The 23,195-nt window shown below is 42.2% G+C and overlaps 1 protein-coding gene across 1 annotated transcript in view; it reads left to right on the forward strand.

Annotated features, from left to right (window-relative positions):
* Window positions 1-23,195, forward strand: part of PKHD1 (PKHD1 ciliary IPT domain containing fibrocystin/polyductin) — a 588,229-nt gene that overhangs the window by 176,590 nt on the left and 388,444 nt on the right. The window contains exon 35 of the mRNA XM_075554069.1: window positions 8,377-8,533. Coding sequence (XP_075410184.1) covers window positions 8,377-8,533 — 157 coding nt within the window. The remainder of the gene's footprint in view (window positions 1-8,376; window positions 8,534-23,195) is intronic.

Raw genomic sequence — 23,195 nt, forward strand, 5'->3', positions numbered from 1 at the left:
CTCTGCCACCACGTACTCATTTTGTTTCCCGTCAGGTGTAAAAGGGAGGGAAAAAAAGAGAAGTTAAAAGAAAAAAAAAAAGCACGTTCCCATGGTATATGAAACTGAGGAGCTGTCAAAGGTCCGTGGCAGGGAAAGTGCACCCCATGTATTCAATCCTGGAAATTAAGTGTTTTCAAAGGCGGTGCAGTCACGGGTCCATTGCATGGGGGAAATAACACGCGATCGTCCATCACTTAAAATGTTAACCTTGTCTCTTACTGGTGACTGGGAGCAGAACATGTGCTCTGTGCTTGCTGGTTAAATGGCAGTCTGTCAGCTCTGCGGAGCAGGCTAGCGTGTATATGTCAATCTTATGATTTGGCTGTGTGTGCACACGCGGCTTTCATACACACACTCTACACACACACGTTTGCCCATGCCTCTCCTTGCCTTTCTGTCATCAGCTTTGCTAGATCATTGCTTACCGGGCCATTGCTTACACGGGACTTACTGCTTACCGGATAATAAGAAAAATTGAGCCTGCTGTTCCAGTCCTTAAATGCTTATCTTTTATAAAGTCTTCTTGCTTGCCCATTCTTAAAGTCCTACTTACCTGTATTGTAATTTCTTATTTTTACTTACACAGAGTTCTACTTTGAAAATATTTCAATATTGATGGAGTGAGTTATATGTTGCACTAAGAATACTGTAGGGCTTTGGATAATGTCACTTATTATTGTACTAAGAGTACAAGTTAGCATATACTCGGGACAGTGTCAGAGTACCTAATAGACTAAGCATGAAATTACTGTGGGTCCTTACTAATCTGTACTTGACCATCTCACATTTGTTTTCACCACATCCGATATTCTGCTTCTAGGTATGTATCTGTCTGTCTTCCAATCTGACAGCAACTTCCTACAACATCAAACCTGCTTTCATCTGTCCATGGGCATGTGGACTGCTTCCACCTTTTGGTGATTGTGCACAGTGTTGCAATGAACACTGGTGTACACATTTCTCTTTCAATCTCTCCTTTCAATTCTTTGGGCTCTGTACTTAGTAGTGGGGTTGCTGGGTTCTGTTCTACTTTTAGTTCCTTTTTATTAGCACACTCCCTGTTTTATATATTTATCAGTTCTCCCCCCTCAAATGTAAACCCAACGAGGGCAGGCATTTGTTTGGCTTGCAATCGTATCCCCACGGCCTAGCCCAGTGCCTGCTCTGCAGTGGGAGCACAGGAAATGCTTGTTGTATTCAATGAGCAAACACGCTGCAGTTCCAGGCAAGACGTCCAAAAATAGTCTGAGTATCGAGCTCATAAACCGTAGCTAGTATTATTGATCTTAAGATTATACTTTAACTCAGTGTTTCCCAATATAGGCATTATTGCCTTCCCTAGTGGGGGTGAGGGTGGGTGGATGGGGATTTTTGGAACAATCCAGGGAAACTGCAGAAGTAGAGGTCTATGCTGTATCCTGCCTGGGATGTACACAGAACTTTTAAATTGCCAGCAGGGCACTGAACCTTTTTTTTTTTTCTTTTCCTGAACAGGGAGCCTTAGCCACGTATTTTTGGCTATGTTTCTCTGTTGTGAGGATCAGTAATACTAAGTAAAATGCCTAGCACTGTGCTTGGGACTTTGGGGCATTCAACAACCAAGGGCTCTCATCATTGTTTTTTCTCTAATAAGTAAAATGAATGACCTGCGAAGCAATATTGTTAGAGGCTAAGTGGAGACTCAAGAAGCCCAAGAAAGACTTTGTACATTTGTTCTGCTTGCAGATTGTCAGAGTCCTCTGAAGCTCAGGTGTGCTAAAATTGATTACAAATACAAAGCACTGAATTGTATCAACAATCTCGGAGAAAGCACAGAGCGTAGGAACGGTGACAGCCTGGGAGATCAGCCACTTATTGTCTGGTTTTCTATGGAGGAGCCAAGGTCAAATCTGAATTGGACACAGTCTTTGTGAAACCACGTTGCTGATGCTTCTTTGGGCGGCCGATGTCCTGGTCGGTGTGGAAAGACTTTCTGCTGTTATCCTGTAATCGCCCATGGTTTATGAACACCAGAAGATGACAGTAATCTCTGAAAGCTAGCCTGAGCTCAGCGAGAACAAATTATGCCAAGCTAATTTAATTTCCTTTTTGTTCCCTAAAGAATTATTGAATTATAGGTCAGAGGCTCTATCCTTAATCCTGGGTTTGCAGATAGTTGAATTTTCAATGATGAACATCTTTTATTTCATAACTAGCTAAAATAATCTCAGACAGTGTTAATTTTTACACATAACGCCCCCTCTCTCTTTTTCTCTGTTTTTTTTAATTGATTAATGTACTGGTGCTCACCTGTAAGGCAGTTTCCACCAGAGTCAGGCATCTAATCCTCCGACTTCCCACAGTTCTTTGGTTATGTCTTTAATTATTGAATTAATCACACTTTATTTGAATTATCTGGCTATTTGCTGTCTCTCAGTTTTAAAGTGGTCACCTTCAGAAAGAGGACAAGGTCACACTTATTTCAGACAGATACCTTTACATTAGTTCATTGATAAAAGTGTTCGGATTTTAGCTGGTCAATAATTTTAATATTATACGCCATTGTGCTTATAGCTATTAAAATAGTGATAGGTATTAGCTGGGAGAGCAAATAATATTCAGTAAGTGGTGCCCATGCAGGCATCTAACTAGATAAAAAAAGCAAAACAAAACACAAAGAAAAATGGTCATATCTATCAACATAAATGCTAAATGAACAGGCGATATAAGACTATACTAACCAAGGAGAAAATAATTTATATTTATTTCAGAATGAGGGAAGGGAATTCCATTATGGGACAATGGAGGATATAACAGAAAAGAAAATTTTATTTCTACAAATTTAAAATATTTTCACATGAAAGAGCACTGAAGAAAAATAATACATATATTTACAGCTTCATCTTGAATTACATTAGTTAATTTAAATTGTATTTCTAATTATAGTCTAGTGAAATGAAGCCTAAACAACAGTTGATCATTTAGAAACTTGAGAATATTTAAGAGGGCCTACCATATGCCAGTCACTGTTCTAGACATGATAGCAGCAGCCAGCGTGGTCCCATGAAGCTTGCACACAGTGCTCTAGGTGTTGAGAAATACTCTGGAGAAAATAAAACAGGACAGGTGGTGGAGAGAACGGTGACTACAAGGGCCTGTCCCTTCCTATTTTGAGGTCTTACATGCTGGGGAAGAATGCATTCTGTTGAAGGGTCTAACTGTTCCTCCTGGTCTTTGTCACCCACAAGACATGGTGACTAGAGTGATTCCCATATCCCCACTCCTCCGCACCCCAGTTCAACACATACGCTCACAGATAGGTCTTTGCTTTGCCTGGCGTTCCAACTCGCTGAGCAACGCCTTCTTTCAAGATCACTCTGGGGGCGTTGCAAGTACATTTAAGGTGATACGTAGGATTTGCAGACGCTGCACATTCCCTGAAGTTCAGAGAATGCTAACGTGCTGGAAGAAGGAAACAGATTGCCCACGCTTCCTAGCTGCGGCAGGAAAGTTGTTCCTGATTTGTTTTTGTTTGTCTATTTGAGGCTGTAGATATCGAAGTCAAGATGCCGCCATGTTCTGCACAGTTCTCAGACCTCCATTTCCATCCCTGCACCCATATGCTCAAAGGAGAAAATAGAAGTGCAGGCTGTATACCTTCGGGGACATGGTGGAAAGAACTTCTATTAGGTTCTGTGCTGTTAATTCAGAGCATGACTTTCAACCGAAAGTCATGTGGGTGTTAACAGATAGACATTCAAATATCTGGAAAAGGCATTTTTTTTAATCAATGCAGTTAAGATCCATTTTTTCTTGATTGGGTCAATCAAGTAAAGGGATTGGAGGATAAAGATGTCCAAAAAACATTGTTGCTGTTACCGGTCATGGAGTTGGTTTCAACTTTACATACAATGGTAAGAAGTGCTGCCTGGTCCTGCCACCCTCTCCCAGTCATTGCTCTAGGATGATCACTGTCAATCCCTTTTACTAGAAAATGAGCCCTCCTCAGCGTTTGATGAGGCATCCTGGTAGAGGGTCCAGGTAGAAATGATGCCACCAGCAATGCTAACTGTGAAACGAGATGTTAAAATGCTAACTCTACATGCCTGTAATCATCGAAGGACTGCCAATGGGTTCGTATGGAGGTAACTAGCTCTCCCGTTTCTTCAGCTACTTGGCAAGTGAATTGAGGCTAATTTGGGGGACCTTTTAGTATTACAAAACCAACAAACACACAGAATGAGTCAATTCTGACTCAGGGAGATCCAGAAGTGTGTCAAAGTAGAACCAGGTTCTGTTGAGTTGTCAATGGCTGATATTTTAGAAAGAGATTGTCAAGCCTTCTTCTAAGAAGCCAGTGGGAAGACTAGACACCCCCGCCTTTCAGATGTCAGCGGTGTGTGCTAACACTTTGTGCTACCCACACATTCTCTTTAGAACTTAATGATTGGCTTTGTGTTAAATCATAAATCGCCTGTAAAATTTATGCATCTTAGAATAATTGCATTATACTGAAGAGAAGTTTTTACACGGAGAAATGTAGATTTCTTTAAAGTGATTGCTTCACAACCATATATTTTTGAAATGTATCACATTGAATAAGGGAATTCAAGCAAAAAGGGAAAAAAAAACCTGTGGAGTATTTCAGAGGAAAAATGAATTCGTCTCGGGCTCTAATCCAGATGCACTTCCCATCATTTGATTTAAGCTACTGAGAGAGCTTGAAAACACCGTACAGGTCGTGAATGCACAGGCCAAACCCAAAGAGCAACACATCTATTTTATGAAGAAGAGGTGTGTGTATAAATTATCTGAAAATGTGTGCATGGGATTAGCAGAGAGAAGCTTCATTTAATAAACTGATCAATATTTTATTTAACACTTACTATGTTCGGGGGACTTTTCTGGGAGGTAGGGAAATAACTAGGGCCAAAACAAAGTCTCTGCTTTCACTGAAGAAGTTCAATGGACCTACACATCTACAAGGAATTGTCTAATCGAGTAATGATAAGTGTTAGGAAGAAAAATGGAGCAGTATTGAGGGAGAGTGAGAGATTAGAAGTGTTATTTGTGAGACAAGGAGACAGGAAGGAGGTGACCTTTGAGTAGAGGGCTCGAATAAAGTAAGAGTGAGACATGCAGGTGCAAGGGGATTTCACACGGTCATGGAAAATAGAATGGAAAGATAATGGTGCATAAACTTTTAAAAGTCTCCTCATATTTTAGGGAAGAATGTTCCAAGAGAGACCAGTCTATGACGAAGCCGGAAGTGGGAGCTGCTAGGTGCCAGGCTGTCTCCACCACCATGACCCTCTTGCCATCCTGCCCATTGAGCCTTTATTTTCCCGTCCATAGAGAACAGCTAACCACATTGACTTCCCATTCTTTGTGCTGCGATTGAATGGAGTAATGTTTTAAGGCTGACAGGCCAGGCCAAGATGTTGGAAAATATACCTAATGATATACCTAATTATAAGACAAAGTTCTTACAGTGATTCTCAACCTTCCTAATGGCGCACAGGACCCTTTCATACAGTTCCTCATGTTATGGTGACCCCCTAACCATAAAATTGCACTCATTGCTACTTCATAACTGTAATTTTGCTACTGTTATGAATTGGGCGACCCCTGTGAAAGGGTCGTTTGACCCCCAAAGGGGTCGTGACCCACAGGTTGAAAACCTCTGGTTTATGTGGTGCCAGATACCCACCCTAATTATAAGAGATAAACATATTAGTAAAGTCGTTCATGAAAGAGGAAGATCAGGAGGTTCCTTACTGTCAGACTGTGCCAAAGGGTTTCCCTGAGACCATACATTCCATTCACTTTGTAGTTCTGAGGGTAGGCTGTGGACCTACCATCAAGTTGTTGCATTGGGAGGAGCTGTACTGGTGGATTCTTCATGGTTCTTACAGCCCTTCCACATGTCAACCCATTCAGCTTGCTGGTCTTCATGAAGCTCCTGAGCTCAGAGCCCACATCTTGGTTCTATTCTGCACTCCCCCCCACCCCCACAGCTCATCATTGTCTTGAGTTTTTCCTCAAGTATTAATGCCTGGCATCTGACGAGATTATTAAATATTGTGGATTCCTGGACCCTACCTCATAAATTTTTGATTCAGCAGGTTTGTGATGGCATTGGGGAATCTGTGCTTTAAACGGTCTAAGCTAGGAAGCACTGTCTGAAACAGAGTCATTAGAACAAAGACATTGACTTTCTCTAGAACGTGACCTTCTAGAATTCCCAGCTTCTTCAAAGGTTCATTCTCCTGTGGAAATGATGTCCCTTTTTGATCCACCTCAGCCTTTCCCATCCTCTCCCGACTTTATTCCCCTCCAGTTTCTTCTGCTCCCCTCTTTTCCTCTTCATACATTCTATGGGAGTGAATGAAGAGATGATTAGAACATGTAACAGCAATTCATAGAGGCTCTACAGGACAGGGTAGAACTAACTGCCCCTGTGAGTTTCTGAGACTGTAACCCTTAACAGGAGTAGAAGGCCCCAACTTTCTCCCTGAGAGCAGCCCAATGTATAACCACTATGCCACCAGGGCTTGTAATGTTTCCTTCCTGTGGCTGAGTTGGTTTTCACTTGACATATGACAAGCGCTCCATTGTGAGATTATCTAGCATTGAACTACTCCTCTTCTCTTGCAGCCTATGGAGGATCACCAAGCAGGCAGGGTTCACAACGACGCACGTGCATGTCCGCATACAACCCCTTCTTCACCCTAGGGTGTTGGGATGGCTTATACACTTTCTCATCCTTCCATCTCTTAAATTGGGATGAAGCCAGGCTTTTGTTTCTCCCTTGTAGACACAGAGAAGGAAAAGACTGTTGCTTTCAGGACTTTAGGTGGTTGGGTGACGCGTAGTCCTCAGGAGGACTTTCCTGGGGAGCAGGATGTGCTTGCAGAAAGTCAACAGATCTGGCGATGCATTGTCCCGTTCCCCTCTCACAAATACCCCGGGGCACAATTTCCGGTGTGTGCTCTGCCCCTAACACCCCTCAAGAGGGCCTTCTGGGTAGTGTTAGCACAGGAAATCAGGCTTTGCAGTGAGTTGGATGAAGGGAGAAAAAAACTGTGTGGAGAGGGGCATACATATGCTTTGTATATGAATACCTTCGAGCGCATAGCATATATTGATTTCATTTTATTTATCATAATTCTGAGGGAAGTGATGGTTCCGCAGTCGAATTCTCTCATACATGGCAGGCAGGGTTCAGTTGTTGGTCAATGAACCTGAATCATGGCTATCGCTCACCTGCCAGGGGAGGTCTGCATGTTGCCATGATGCTAAACAGGCTTCAGTGGAGTGTCCATGCTTAGACAGCCTAGGAAGGAATGCCTGGTGATCTCTTCCTGAAAATTGGCCAGTGGAAACCCTATCGGTCGCCATGACTCGGGGCTGACTTGAGAGCAGCGGACATCATCATCACAGTGCTACAGCCACACAGGGCATTTAGAGAGCCTCCAGGCTTTTCTGCAGAAGCCGAAGGTGGACTGCTGTCTGTGGTTTTCTATCCTTGTTTAAAAAAGCACACGACTTCAGTGTGACGGTGAATTCGAAGGAAAGCTGAGCTCTCTGAGAGGGGTTGAAGGCTGGGACGGACAGGGGCTGCTTCCTTCTCACCCCTCAGTCCTTAGGGCGAGGGCGACCTCTTTCCACTTTCCTCCTGCTCCTGCCTCCATGGCTCCAGACTGATGACTTGTCATCTGAAGCCAGCTAGCAGTTTGCCTTTGCATGGGCTGTGTTCAGCACGGATACAACCAGCATCCAGGGGCAGGCAAGGGTAGCATTAAACAAATTGGAGTGGCAGAATGAATCGGAAGACTTGCAAAGAGGGATATTCCTATAATACGGGAACACTTGGCAGTAGAGCCCGTGAAAAATGATACCAATTACATAAAGCAAAATGCCACCCATCAAGCAGAACATTTTAATTCTACCTATTCCAGTCTATTTATGACATTGCGTCCAAGACTCAATACATGTCTGTGAAAATAAAAAATGGGATCGACCCCTCTCTTAGATGGAAGCAGTCCTGCACTGGAGGGAAGGGAAAGGCAAAAACAAACAGTGCATTGTGGGAGGATTCCAGGGGACTTTCACGGGGACGTTTCAAATATAACTTTGCCCCTTCATTGATTTTCTCGGTTTTGAGTTGGTTGCATGAAGAAGAGAGGGGTGACTAATTTTATTGAGACACTTAAATGAATTTGGTTGCCTTTAAGAAATTCTCTTTTGATGGATCACTCATAAGATCCCATCTAGAACCCACAAATGCAGAACAAGACAGCACAGCCCAAAGAAAAACAAGCAAGCACAGGAGCAACCCTGTCTGTTTTCCAGGGCAACTTTGCCTTGCAGTTTTGCCAGAGATGGTCCAGGGCTCACAGCTGGTTTCCCGAAGGAGTGCCACAAGATGGCGACAACGTCACGGTGGAGAGTGGCCGGTGGCTTCTGCTTGACACCAACACCAGCCTCCTCAACAGACTGCACATTAAAGGTTTGTGAAGTTTGCAAATCGCTGGTATTGTGTCTGTAATGCTACTGCTCTTAGGGGGCAGGAGGGAGGGAAATGTTCTGGATACATTCCAGAACTTGGTTGACAATTTATTTGCGGATCAATGGCGCTCTTGCTATGAAGAGGAAGAAGTGGTCAGAGGGCTCGAAGTGGCAGCCCTTTCTTTTGCCTCTTGTAAGCACAGTTGCTTGATTCTTTTATTATTGTTGTTTTAACCAAAGAAGGTTAACGGTCTTCTCAAAGAATACGCCTCTTCATGCAAGCACTTTGTAGTCATGCTTATCCAGGGCAGCCCCCACAATGTAGCAAAATGCCCTGAAACTGGTTAATGCTGCTGCCTTTGAAATCTCCTGCCAAGAAAGCCATGTCTTCCTGCTTTTACCCTGCTGTGGTTTTGACTTCTTGGTCCCATGGAAAGTCATATAAATAGGCTTTCTTATTGCAAAATCGGTCACATAGCTCTAGGGTCCAGGAAGTTGGAATAGACTAAGAATTCAAATTTCAACTTTTCCACCATATCATCAAATGGCTTAGTCCGTTATTTCATCTCTTTGGGCATTTGTTTCCTTATCGGTGAAGTGAGAATAAAAACCACTGTCTTCTTCAGTGACTGATAGTAGGGAATACAAAACATTTCCTGGGTAAGGAAGGGTTATCAAAGCGACTCTCTTCATTGGCAAATGAAAATTGCTTGGGAAATGTGATTAGTTGTGGCTGCTGATAAAATTCTGCACCCAAACACTATTCTTTACTATACATATATTTGATACTTACACAAGCATTTGTTCTATTGAGGCGAAGTCATGACTGTATGAAGGGAAAATAGGATGTTTTCAATAGACATAAATTGAAGCAATTTGGACACTTTCTCTTTATAGACTGAAGTAGAGTTTTTGCATTAGGCATTTTGTCATTCTGTACCCAGCAAGCTGCTTTGTTCTGCAGGGTCGAGTGGAGTTTCCAGCTAAGTCAGTTAGTTAGTGTTCTTTTAGGGAAAATGGGTCTGTTAGGTTGGCCTCTTGTCCTATGTTTGTGGTCTGTATATGTGTGCACATATATGATTGTATTTGTATGCACACGTGGGCTTGTATATTTGCATGTGGACCTGTGTTTGTGTATGGGTTCATTCATGTAGCCAGGAGCTCTGAGGTTTGCTACCCCATGGACACCCATAAACCGCGTGACAGTGGCAAGCTAAAAGGACACCTTCAAAGCCTTAGGTCAGAGAAAAGATGTGTTTGCAGGCATTTAATTTAGACCTACCTATAAAAGCCAAATTGTGTTATGTCATGCCCTGTCCTTCCATAGGATAGTGTCTTTCCCTTATATTTATTTATGCAGCTTTTTGAAAGAAGTTTCTCGGCTAAAGCTTCTTCTTGAGTTAGTTCCAGTTAAAAGTTTAGTCAAGAAACAAGTGTCAAGAGGACCAGAAACAAAGATGGAAAGGAAGGATCCGAGAGAGAGAAAGGGGAAGGGGAGAGACAGAGGCATGTGCATTCGTGCACGATACACTTGGCTTCTCACTCTGACAGATCTTAGCAACCCAAACCTGTCACCTGCCGATAGGGTTTTTCCTGAATATTCCTGGATTAGGCAGTATTCTATTTTTATATTACATAGAAGATGATACAATTATTAGGATTGCCAAATGTCTTATGGAGACTACTTAAATTATTTGGACCAGGGATATATATATATATATATATATATATATATATATATATATATATATATATATATATATATATATTAGATATACAAATGGACTTTGAACTATCACTTAATCGTAAACCCTAATCTAAGAACAATTCACACCCACGATGTGCCTTTGTTCTATACTCCCGCTCGTGAAGTGATTGCTGGAGATATGGCTGCTATAGCCAAGTGTGAGGAAGAAATCAGATGGTGCCCGGCTATCAGAAAGAATAGGGATCTTAAAAGACTTGTCTTAAAACCAGTAGCCATCTAAGTGAAATAGTTGTATAAATAAAAGGAGAAGACCCTAATTTTGTAAAGAATGCCAACTCTTGAATAGCTGGCTAGCATTGCCTAGATCTGAATTTCAAATATTCAATAAGATGAAACAGTGGGCTTCAATGGAACAACACTTGTGAGGATGTTGCAGGACTGAGCAGTGCTATATATCAGGTCACTCTGAGTCAGAACAGAATTGACAGTATCTAGCAACAACATTTCTAATATTTTCTCTCAATTTGTTATATGGGTGAAAGCACTTGAAGGATTATGAAAAGTATCCGGTCGAAGATTGAATTAGTATCATGACCGTCAACAATTCATTCTTTGAGCATCTTGTTGCCAGCTATCTTTTTCTATCCATTTATGGCATCAGACAAATAGCTGAATAGAGTTTACTTTGTTATTTTGGTGTCCTCTTTGGAGTGATCAAATAATATGAAGCTTTTCAAACATAGAATGTTACCGTGGAAGTGCTTTCTTGCCCACTTCCACAATATTATGAAGAATATATTCCACAGGAAGTTAATGTACATGTCGGAAAGGAATAATCCTAAGATTTTCCTAAGAGAATCTAAGAGAAACTAGATCACCTCAGAACTACATTAGACACTCTTTTATGAAGGTGTCACATCCTCTCTAGTAATATTACACTTTTGGAAACCAGTATAGAGAGAGCACATGGTTCTTAGATGAGGGAAACCAACAGTCCACCGTAGGAGCCTTCCAACTTCTTGAGCTCCCTATGCTGTACTCATGTCTCCATCTATATAATAGAACTGACATTTCTTTCTTAGACGCACAATTTACATAGTAGGAAGAAGGGTTTTACATTTCTTTGAGGCAATGAGGAAATGGCACCAGAGACAGAGTTTTGCTCTGTTATTTATGATGTGATATGTACTGGTCTATATGAACGTCGTGGGAAAATGGCAGACTGCTCGGAGACCATGCCAAGAGCTTCAGCTATGCTTGTTCTGATCTTACCTTAATGAATGTAGGATCCAGAATTCTTGTCTATTTTTTCCCTTCCCTCCTTTCCTCTTAAAAAAATTATTTTTAGGGGTACTTTTAAACACAGAAGAGAATTAACCCAATCAATTAATACTAATGAGCTGGGATGGAAATAGGCATATTGCCTTGGTTTAGTTAATTATGTTTTTCGGTCTTTTATGTTAAGATGCCCAACGGCCATAGGCGTCGCTGAATTAAAATTTATTATTTTTATTCCAAGCAATTATGATGAGGCATAATAACAAAGAAGAAATGTGTTACCCTCTTGTCAGAGCTATTAAGCATCCCAGGCAAGGGGCTCAGGCTTGTGGTCTGTAGTGGGGAGGTATCTGTAGTTCCAGAATTAACCAATACATCACCCTCTGATCTGGTGGCCAAGCTGCTTGACATCAAGTGGTGTAGGGATAGTGATTCATTAAGGGTCAATCAGGGCAGGGACCCTAGAAATGCTCTTCTCCTCAAAGTTGGCCTTGCCGGAAGACCTCCTTTGGCACTTGCTTATAGCTCACAGTGTTCTGTCTCCCAAATGCTTACGCAGAACCTTGTATCCAGTCTCTGTTGCTGCTTAATAGTGGCCTGGTTTCCTTTCATGTGATTTTCTATTTCTTGGTCGACTGGTATGTACTACAGGAGTTACGTAGTTGGCAAACTTTCAAGCCACAATGAACGGAGTCTGAATTGATTTAGTAGCTCTGTAACCTTGGGCAAGTGGCTTAGCCACTGTCTTTGTTGCCTTGTGCTGCTGGAGCAGACACCCTAAGAGCGGATGGCTTTAAAGAACGTAAATGCACTTTCTCACAGGAGTTCTGGAAGCTGCACGTCCGGATCGGGGTCTTGGCCATTTGGATTCCTTCATTTTCAGCAGTCCCGGGTTCCTTGTTTCCCAAGCCTGCAGATAGATGATCCTCACATGCCGTGTCTCCCCGCACCAGTGTTTACGTATCTGTGTCTTGGTTGTTGTTTTTATAACTCATGGGTGATTCGATTTAGAACCCTCTCTACTGACGTGTGATTGAACGAACAAAACAAAGACAAACCTGCTTCCCAGTAGGAATGCGTCCACAGAGACAGGGGTTAGGCTTCTAATACATACTTGGGGGAGATGCAGTTGTGGGTACAACACCGTCTATAAGGCCCAGATTTCCTGCCATGAGTTTCATGCCTGGTTATAATAACAGAAGCATTACTCATGATAGCTAACATCTATTGCTTATAATTATATGTCATCATACAAACGTCTTGTCCGCCTGTTAAGGGTGTTTTGAGAACAAAAGTGGGATGTATTTGTGAAGCCCTGAGCATAAGGCCTGCCCCAGAGGAAGCCCTTTTTCCATGGTAGTTGTTATTAGTTGGGGCTGAAAGGCTTACAGAGGTGATGGCTGAACATCCAGCCTGATTCACTATTTTACTCACAGACGGTGACTGCTTTTCTGCATGAAGTAAAGTGGAAGACTGAAAAAATTAGTTAGGGAGTGGCCACCCTCAGTTGCTCTTGTCTCCATCATCTGCTGGGTGCACAATACGGAAGCATGTTTGATTGTAATGGAGAAAGGAAAGAGAGGTGGAAATGGCACTGTCGCTGTGTTTTGTTGCTTCTGCCTTCTCTCATTTGGCGGACTTCTTAGAGACCTGGTTTTCTAGGGCCCTTTTGGAAGTGGTGTCATTTTAGCCAAGCTCTCTTGTTTAATCCACAGTTTTGAGGACAACTCGTTGACCCATCGTGCTCGAAATTTCTGTGTCACAGAAACACATACCCTCTGTTGATGGAAATGGAACATCTTCCCTTGGTCAGGCTCATTGTAGAGGGTTTTCATCCTTCGCAAGTGTTTGGAAGGGTTAGAGCAGAGAATGAAGTGCTGCGCCCGGCACAGTCTCTTTTAGCTCAAGGGTTCTATGTATTTGGTCCCTCCTAGTTAGGTTGACACCATCCTCGGTATCAGTATTTACGATGAAATGATCCGGGGCTGCTATGAAGCAGGATTTCTCTGCTCGGTGCTCCACGCTGGCTTCGGCACACCAGCCTGCGTGTCTGTAAACTCACTGCTGAATTTTAAGGCTTCACCAATACCATCTTGGGTATAAAAGGAAAATCCAACCGAAGGAATCTTGGAGTTTTGATTAAAGTGAAATGTTCTGTACTAATATTTATTTCTCTCCTAACCGTAGTCTATCTTGGTCAATACAAAAGGATTCTGTGGATAGAAAAACTTCCTGAAAATTGTTAAATTTAAGGTAACAAATTTGAAAGAGATCTCTAAGAGATTAATGGAATTTTCTTCTCTCTCACTTAACCATAGCAACCCTTTAAGCCAAAGGTTGGAAGGGTTACGAACAGGCAATACGTGAACTTGACTCAGCAAATTTACTTTCAAATGTGGGCAACCACAGAGTCTCCAGTGGCTTTGGATAGAACTATAGGCCTTAAATCCTGTTGCAAAATAGAAATAATGTTGACTCCCTTCCCTTTGCAGGGAACAGACCTCTACTAGACGTTAAGGGAGCCCTGGTGGCCTAGTGGTTATGCATTGGCCTACTTACTGCAAGGTTGAACCACTGTGCGGGGAAAAGACCAGGCTCTCTACTCTCATAAGGAATTTTCGTTTTGGAAGCCCTCTCCTAAGGGTGGCTATGAGTCAGCATTGTTTCTGGATATTTTTATTTTTAAAGATGTTCATGTATTTCGTATGTGTAATCATCGGGAGACAGCACTGAGCCCTGGAAGGGATTAGTCTTTGCAGTTATGTAAGCCATTTAACTTAGAGTGGAGTCCAAATTAAGAAACCAGAATTGGAAAGATTTAACTTTTAAAAAAATGCTAAACACACCGATGGTCTTAATTGGCTAATAACTTGAATTAATTTTATATCAATTGTTTACTACACTCAATTTCTCCCCTCCTTTCTACTTTTGTGAGAGGGAGTCATCTAGGCTACAAGCTGAAGAAGACAGAACCCGGCTCTGTTTATGTTCACAACATCTCTAGGTCCAGCCTAGGCACTCAGAGAGTGGGTCAATCAGCTGCTAACTGAGTTTTTGATCTGCAGAAGCAGATCAGACTTCCAGAGAACGTCTCTACAATCAGAGCCCTTCCTGGTGGCCTCAGATATCAGTGGAGTAACCCAGACAGTGACTAGTTTTATTTGGTATTTGTGTATCAGGGGATCAGACGAGGGCTTTTTAATACGGGGGACACTTGTCTTTAAAATCGCTGGTTTTCCCCCAGCAGACAATGACTTACGTTATTACCTCCAGAGAACGGACTCAGACACACTTGATTAGCCTTAAATGAAAGATAAGCTATTGCTGTGAGAAAGGACATGCTTTTAATACATGGGCACACAGACAGAAAGATAGATCGTAAACAATTTGTAGTTTTATGTCTTGACAACTTGGATATTGTAACATGAAAAATGCTACCGCAGGGACCAGTCCCTTCCTAGCACAGAAGCTATAATATTTTCAGCAATGAAAGATAATCTTGCAAACTTCCCTACTTACCACTTCCCCTGAGTGCCTTTCCATTAGCCCCAAAGAGAAAGTCTGAACTCCTTTGTCTAGCCTCTAGGGTCCTTTAGGATGGGTGTCTCCTCCCCTCTGGGCCTCCTTCATTGGTCAATGAGTCCCAAACCCTGTTTACCTAGAGTTGAGCATTTAAGTAGAAGTCTGGGGCACTTGTGGATGTGGGACTCTTATGCATATTGAAGTGTATTGGAGACTGAGCTACTAATTGTTATTATTTCTCATTTACTATACCATTCCTGTAAACTTTTGCTGAAGATAATTCACAAATGGTTGTAGTGTATATCCATAGAGAATTGCCAGAAATTCAAGTCAGAGTCAGGACAAAGGGATATCAATGCTGCTCTCAGATGGATCTTGGCTGGAAATGGAGAATACCAGAAAGAGGCTTCCCTGTGTTTTGTTGACTATGCAAAGACATTTGACTGTGTAAATCATAACACATTATGAATAACATTGGACTCAGAATCCCAGAACTTCACGAAGAAGCTGTACATAGACCAAGAATCGGTTGTTTGAACAGATAAGGCGATAGTGTGTGGTTTAAAATCAGGAAAGTTTGTGTCAGCGCTGTATTTTTGCACCGTGTTTGTTCACTATGTATACTGAGAAATCATCCAAGAGAATGCATGATACACAGATAAACATGGCAAAGTGATTGGAGGATGGTGAATGAACCACTTGTGATAGATAGATGACACAACTTTTGCTGCTGAAAGCAAAGAGGTCTTGAAACACTTACTGATGAAAATCAAAGATGACGGCCTTCAACGTGGATTACATGTCAACATAAAGAAAATAAAAACAAAAATATTAAGAACCAATAAGTAACCTCATGATAAACAGAAATATTGAACTTGTCAAGAATTTCAGTTTACTTGCATCCACAATGAATGCTGATGGATGTAGGAGTCAGGAAATCAAACGAGTGCACACTGCATTGGGCCAATCTATTGCACAAGATCTCTTTAAAGTACTAAAAAGCAAGATGTGGGCTTGGAAACAAAGAAGACCCTGAACCAAGTCCAGGTATTTTCAATGGCCCCATATGCATGTGAAAGCTGGACAATGACTAAGGAAGACCAAAGAATAGCTGACACTTTTGAATGATGATGTTGAGGAAGAAGAATATATCATGAAACAAAGAATAAATAAGGCTATGTTCCAAGAAATATTGCCAGGATGCTCCTTCGAAGAAATGATGGAGAAACAGTCTGGTGTACTTTGGACGTGCTAGGAGGAGGGACCAGTCACTGGAGAAGGTTATCATGCTTAGTGAAGGAGAGAGGACAGCTCTAAGTGAAACGGATTTATGCAATGGCTGGAAAGATGGACCACACAGCAAAGATTGCGTGGATGGTGCAGAGCGAGGGTTTCACCCCGTTGTACTTCGGGCCACTGTGAGTTCTAACCTACTGGATGGCATGTAACTACAATGTAACATTCCTGAGCCCAGGTAGGATTATTTTCATTTTTTAAAAATAAGGAAATATTATTTGGAAATAATGATGATCTTCATTGCTTAAAACTATTGGGCTATAGCCAAGTAGCATTAACCATGTTGAAAGAAAAATTATACTTGGGACCTTTAATTAATTATTTTTTGGAAAACATGTACTCAGAGAAGTGTATCAAATTGTAGGACTGGCCCCTAAGAGGACTGGGTCAATCCTTAATTGAATGTTGATAAAGAGAAGGAGGAAAATTATTTGAACAAATTAGTTATGTGGCAGCTAGGGAGAGAATTACCTGCTTGACCCAGCCTGTGGGGAAAAGACAGATTTTTCTCTCTCTCTCGCTCTTTTGCCTGCTTCTGTTGAGAAATAGTTTCTTCTTCTTCTTTCCCCCCCTGGTGTTCTAGGTGCCCTTTTAGAAATCCACAGAAAGTCCGAGCGCTGTGAGCACATTAGTGCCCAGAGCTCTGCTACTAAAAGGAAGTAATGGTTTTCTGGAAGCCGGAAGGAAACCCACGGTTTTACTTAAGCAGTAATTGGTAACAGTAGCTATAATGAGAAAGGTGTTTGTTTATATCTCAGTGTTTAAGTTCTTTTCAATATTTCTGTATAGTTTGTCTCCCATGACCGTGTTTACACTTAGTATTTAGTGTAGATGTCATTTAGTTATAAGGTTAACTTAATGAGTTTTGCTTTTTATTAAAACAACAAAAAAGGAGAGGCTGAGTTAGTTGAACTCCACTGTCACCTGCGGGAGGTGGGGACAGTTTGGCTGTTGCTGCTCTTTTCGTTTTCGTTACAGCATCTGTCAGCGGTCCCTGGGAGAAGTAGATCCTTGCTGATTAAACAAATGCAAGCATTAATCTGTAATTCTGGCCTTACAGTTCTCAACCTCTTTCAGAAGCTAGCCTATGTCCTAAGATGATCGGCACATTATCAACTTACCACTAGCTGGTTCTCAAAGTGTGGCCTTTAGTTGGCATCATCATCTGCATCCAGCAAACTTCTAGACATGTAAATAATTCCACACTTGATATACCAATCCCTTCAGATATTACTGGAGCATTTTGAGATTCACTGGCCCAACACAATCAAGGGAATCAGATAAAACTGTCGGGACAGGAAGCCAGTTCAACCACCCCAGTCACTCTCCTCCCAAAGGCCACACTACCCTTTGCAAAGAACAGTGGACGTTGGCCGACCGCATTAAATGTACTTACTCTGCTCATGACATTTTTAGGTGGATGTGGTTCCTTGTCCTGTCAGGGACATCTGAGCGGATGAAAACAATTTCTTCTGACCGCTATTGTGTGCCAACTCCAAAATGGTGATTTTATTTCACATTTATTTTATTCCCCACTTCCATGCTGCCCATTTGATGGCTGGACCAGCGCAATTAAGGAATTAGTATATAGTATCTCTTCCAGGGGTGTCTCTGATTCTTTTTCTGCCTTCGGAGACCATTTTTGCGCACACTTTTGAGTTCATATTTTCTTTTTTTAATCAGGCAGAGACATTGCAATTAAAATACCGTTAAAGTGATTCTGGCAAGTATTGCAGCAAGCATGTTTTTTAATTAAAGGAAGAACAGGGGGATGCATAAGCTGCACCAGCTAAAGGGGTACATTTTTATGCAATATCTATTTTAATTGAAATGAAACAAACAAACAAACAAAAAAAGGAGAAGCTGCGACAGCAGCAGCAGCCTGTGTCGGTGTGTGCGTAGCTCGGTCCCAGGTTGCTAGGTTTAGGTGTTCTGTGCCTGATTAATTAGTGTCCAGCCAGAGAGGCCATTCTCTTTGCCCCCAATCCTTAAAGCCTGATTTATGCCTCACGTCCCCCATGAATATGCGAGGACTCCGGCATCTCTCTCCTGAGCTGCTGGGAGATAGGATTATGGAGCGTGGACTGAGCTCTTGGGGGCTCTCGTTTGCCAGCCAAATTGATTTTCCGCCTCTCTGGCCGGGGACAAGCCCACCTCGAAGGCTTCCCAGGCTCTGCTCCAGTGGATCAGGCACAAGTCTAATCCGGATCTTGCCAACAAAGGGAGCTATGTGCCTCCCCATCCCAGTGCAGGCTGCGGGCTGCAGCTGCCTTCCCCACATGCAACCTTTCTCCTCTGCCTCACCGCCTCCTGGCCCGCACTCCCAATAGCAGCTCAGGGCAGGTTGGTGTAGCCATGCGCCCCACACATGCCAGATCACACAGCCAGCCCTGCTTGCTGAGGTAGAGCAGAATCCCCATGCATGGGAATCCCAAAGGCTCACCAGACTATCTGTCCGATTTCTTAGGAGCTGAAAAGCAAGGGGATGCAGGTTGGTAAAGTTTGAAAGGAAGTATTTAGAGTTGACACAGAAGTTGAATAGGGGCTAATCCATGTACACAATTAAACTTTAGATAGTTCAAGCTTTGGGTAAATGAAGTATTCGGTCCGAGCCTGCAGATTGATCATATTAATTGGAGTTTTTGGAGCCTTCCTTTGACCTTGCCTCCATCCATCTGTGGCTGTCCTGCCATATAAAAATAAATGCATGAACACAGGTGTCATTATCTCTGAGTTCATTTTACCACCTGGTAGTTGCATCCTAACATTAAGTCTAGCTCGGACTTCTTCCCTGACTCTACTGACACCATCAGCTCAACGTTCACCATTATGAGATTTCCAGGAGCCTCTGATTCCATAATCGGATTATTCTTTTAATTCTCTTTAAGTCCGTGACCCGCTCTTGAGAACTGTGCTACTTCATTTTCTTATTCTAGTCTTGAAATATTGATATTTTAAGGTGTTTTCCTTTCTTATTTTTTCATGTGTTTTTACTGCGTATCCTCCCTAGGAGATCTCATTTACTTCTGTAACCTTAATTCCCATTCATTCAATAAATATTGACTAAGAGCTAGCCACATCTGCCAGGCACTCTTCTAGGCACAGGGACTATAATCGTGAACAAACTATACAAACATTTGTGGTCTCCTGGGGTTTTCTTGTATAATCAAGAAACATAATCTTTGCTAGGTTTAATTAGTATCTAGGGGGAAGATGAATTTTAAAAAAAGTTGTGTAAGGGATACACATTTGCTGGTGCTTAAAGACATAAAGACAAGATGAGACAGCCAGCCGAAGTGGGGTACTCAGAGCGAAAGAAGAATGAATGGCCATAAGAAGTGAGTCTTCAAACACTTTAGACGTAGGGGTGCAGAGGAGTCGTCAGTGGAGGAAGCTGGAGACGGGGATCCTGGGGGGCAGGAAGAAAGCCAGGAGGGTTGAGAGCTGGGAAAGCAAGAGGAAGGAGGAGCTTCAAGGAAGAACGAGCGACCGTGAGGTGAGGGTCAGATGCTGGTACCCACTCAGGGAAGTGGAGCGTCCACCACCGAGTCTGACATTCGGAGGAGTGGTGGCCATTTGTTATCAGATGGGGGAAGATTTAGGGGGGGAAAGGGGGCCGGCATTGACCCAACCGGAGCACCTTAATGAGAGCAGGGGAGGAGGGAATGGAAGGTAGCTGGGATAGGCAGAAGATTTTTTGAAGAATATTACTATATGGTAAAACATTTACACTTCATTCTTTATTCCCCCCCAGCAAGGGCAAAAGTAACTACAACGTTGTGATTATTTCTCTTAAATACACACACACACACACACACACACACACACACGACTACATTATTTTGTGGTGAGACGGCTAATTGTAGGGTTAGACAAAGCAGGTTTTGATGCTCTTAGCAAATATCAGCTAGCTGCTAAAAGTCTGTTTTACTTCCCTTTCAGAGAAAATGAAAGAGCTGGTTAATGGGACAAAGTGATTACATGCAAAGTTGTGTTCATTTGTTTATTTTCAACAGGAAGGGACAATAATGGCGGTGGCTTGATTTGTATAAAATTCTCCAAGGTCACTTGTCGGACATACTCAGCTTTCATGAACTGTCATAACAAGCAATTTCAGGGTCACAGCCAAAGGCTCCCTGCTTTTTATTTCAGCTTTCAGAAATGGGGTCAAGCCCCATAAAGTGGAGAAATAGAGTCCTCCCCTGCCCTCCCCTTCTATACTGCTAAGCACCTCTCCTTTAAAGCAGCCCACTGCGTATTTGTTTCAAGCTAATAAAGTGTGAGGACGGAAACTTGGGGCTCTGGCACAGAGCAAGATAAAATGTAATCTGCACATTCTCTCACACAAGGAAGCTTATCCTTGGGTTAGCTCTAGAAATGTGAGCAGGCAGATGGCTCTCTTCCTCTTCACGCTCGCTCTTCTTCATTTGCTTAGATTCCCCGACAGACACACCACGGACAAAGGGAGGTGGGAATGCTTTTCAGCAGGGATGAGCAACTACATTAATTAATTATCCCTGTGATGATACTATTGTCAACACAAGGCATCCGTTGTCTTTGGGTTGGGCTCTTTTCTCCCTTCAACAGCAGCATTATTAGTCCCCCTGTCACTCAATGATCTCTTTACTTTTCCCCAAATTTGTCTCTGTGTCTCTGATGGTTTGCTTAGTGGTACAAGCGACACAGCCCACATTTATGTGGGTTTTTTGTTTTGTTTTTTTGAAAACTAATCCTTGCAGTTTGCCCCAATTCCTTTTTTGGATGGAGATAAGAAATCACATATAAACATCTATAATTAAAAAAACATAAAAATGAAATCATATATAAGCCAGCCAAAGGCAAAACTCATTGATGTGAGCTTGCATTTCCTTGAATGTAATTATGAAGACTTCGTCTCATGTACTTTGGATGTGTTATCAGGGGAGACAAGTCCCTGAAGAAGCACATTTTGCTCACTCGGTAACTTGAAGGGGCATTAAAAAAAAGGCCCTTGACAAGACAAATGGACACAGTGGCTGCGTCAATGGGCTCAAGCAGAACAATGTCAGGGTGGCGCAGGGCTGCAAGGTTTACTTCTGTTGTGCACAGGCCAGTGATGAGTCAACCGCACCAGAACGCAGGCCTGCTCCTTCTGGATGGAATGCCCGTCTCCTCCTAGAGTATTAACTCCACGAGACACATGTGGAGGGGGGATAACACTAAGTAAGATGTAAGTTAATACAGTTAAAGCAAGCCTGTTGGTTTTTATTTTTTAAAATTATTTCCCAGAGAATTTGTTGCAGAGCAGATCACAGGATAAAAGGCTCATGAGAATTTTAAAATCAGGAGCCCTCGTGGCGCAGTGGTTAAAGTGCTGAGCTGAGAAGGAAATGACCTGTGTTCTAACCCACCCCTTGCTCCTCAGGAGACAGCTAGGGTGGGTGGGCTGCTTCCATAAAGATCTCTAGTTTTGGAAACCCTTTCAGAGGAATTCTACTCTGTTCTATAGAATTTCAATCTATACAATTCAATCTAGAGTTCTATAGAATTGCAATCAATTTGATGGCAATGATTTGGATTTGAGAGGGAAGAATGTTAAGGATGATTTATTAATTGGGTGACCGACTGGTTCTGGCTGATGTGGAACTTTTCCAGGTTCAAGATGAACAAAGTTTTGCGTCCCAGAACACTCCTTAGTCCTAGGCAATCCAGCAATTGCTGGAAGACTCTATTTACAAGTGATTTTAAAGATATTAGTTCTTAGGATTCATATTCAAAAGATAAACAGCAAAAATCTCTGCAAACTGTCCTGATTATCCAGAAGTCGAAAGGAATGAACCAATATATTCTGAGAGACCAAATTCTTCTTACTTTAAATTCAGTGACCTTTAATTCTTAGCTCAGAAGTTGAATTTAAGAGTTATATGCGATCCTTTAAATCTTTAAAGCAAAATTATATCTTGGGACTGTCCCATGAGACTTTCTTGGTTATAATATTTAAAAATATATTTTTATTAATTTTGATATATCATTTTATGGGGGGCTCCTACACCTCTTATCCTTGGCTATAATCTTGACAGAAGTAGATTATCAAGACTTTTTCTAAAGAGCCTCTGCGCAAGAGACGTGCCACTCTTGAGAGTGAGCACCAACCGTTTGTACCACCGAGGCACATAGTAGGTGCCTGATAAAGCAGTTCTCTTCAAGTCATTCCTAATTCATAGATACTACATGCATGTTGTTAGAGTAGAACTGTGTTCCCTTGAGTTTTGAATGGCTAATATTTTGGAAGTAGATCACCTCGTTTTACCTGACTGTACTTGTAATAGATTTCTAAGTTCACTACAGCATCAGCAATGTCAGGAAAACTCAAACTATTGTCATAGCTGTCCAATGCACGGTCCAAGGAGTGGATGCCCAAGTGTTCTGGAGCTGGAAGGTGCCTCGGTGAAGATGCAACTCTACTTTCCACTTAAAGATGAGTCCATCACAAGGTGCCAAATGGGAACCTGAGGAAACTGAAATCCAGCAACCTAAGAAACTTCATGAGGATCATTTCAGAGGCCAGTAGCAGAGTCAGCACAGAGACCCTGCCTCCAATATTTGCTCATAAAGGTCAGCTCAGATGTCCAAAGTAGTTATCACAGAGGGTGTCTTGCCATGCAACTCCACAGACAATGAGTTCAGGTACTTACCTGGAACGTTAAGGTTATGTGACTTTGGATGAATTTTGATTCGATAGATAGAATCAAGTTGAACCTGAAGCATAGGTCCTATTTCGTGTCATTAACAGCAGGGTTCATGACTATTACGGCATTTCTGTGTATGCTGACACATGCATGATCTGCTGGCAGCTAAGCATTGCATTGCTAACTGCCAG

The sequence above is a fragment of the Tenrec ecaudatus genome, chromosome 7 (assembly GCF_050624435.1).
Source record: "Tenrec ecaudatus isolate mTenEca1 chromosome 7, mTenEca1.hap1, whole genome shotgun sequence".
NCBI classification, from domain to species: Eukaryota; Metazoa; Chordata; class Mammalia; order Afrosoricida; family Tenrecidae; genus Tenrec; species Tenrec ecaudatus.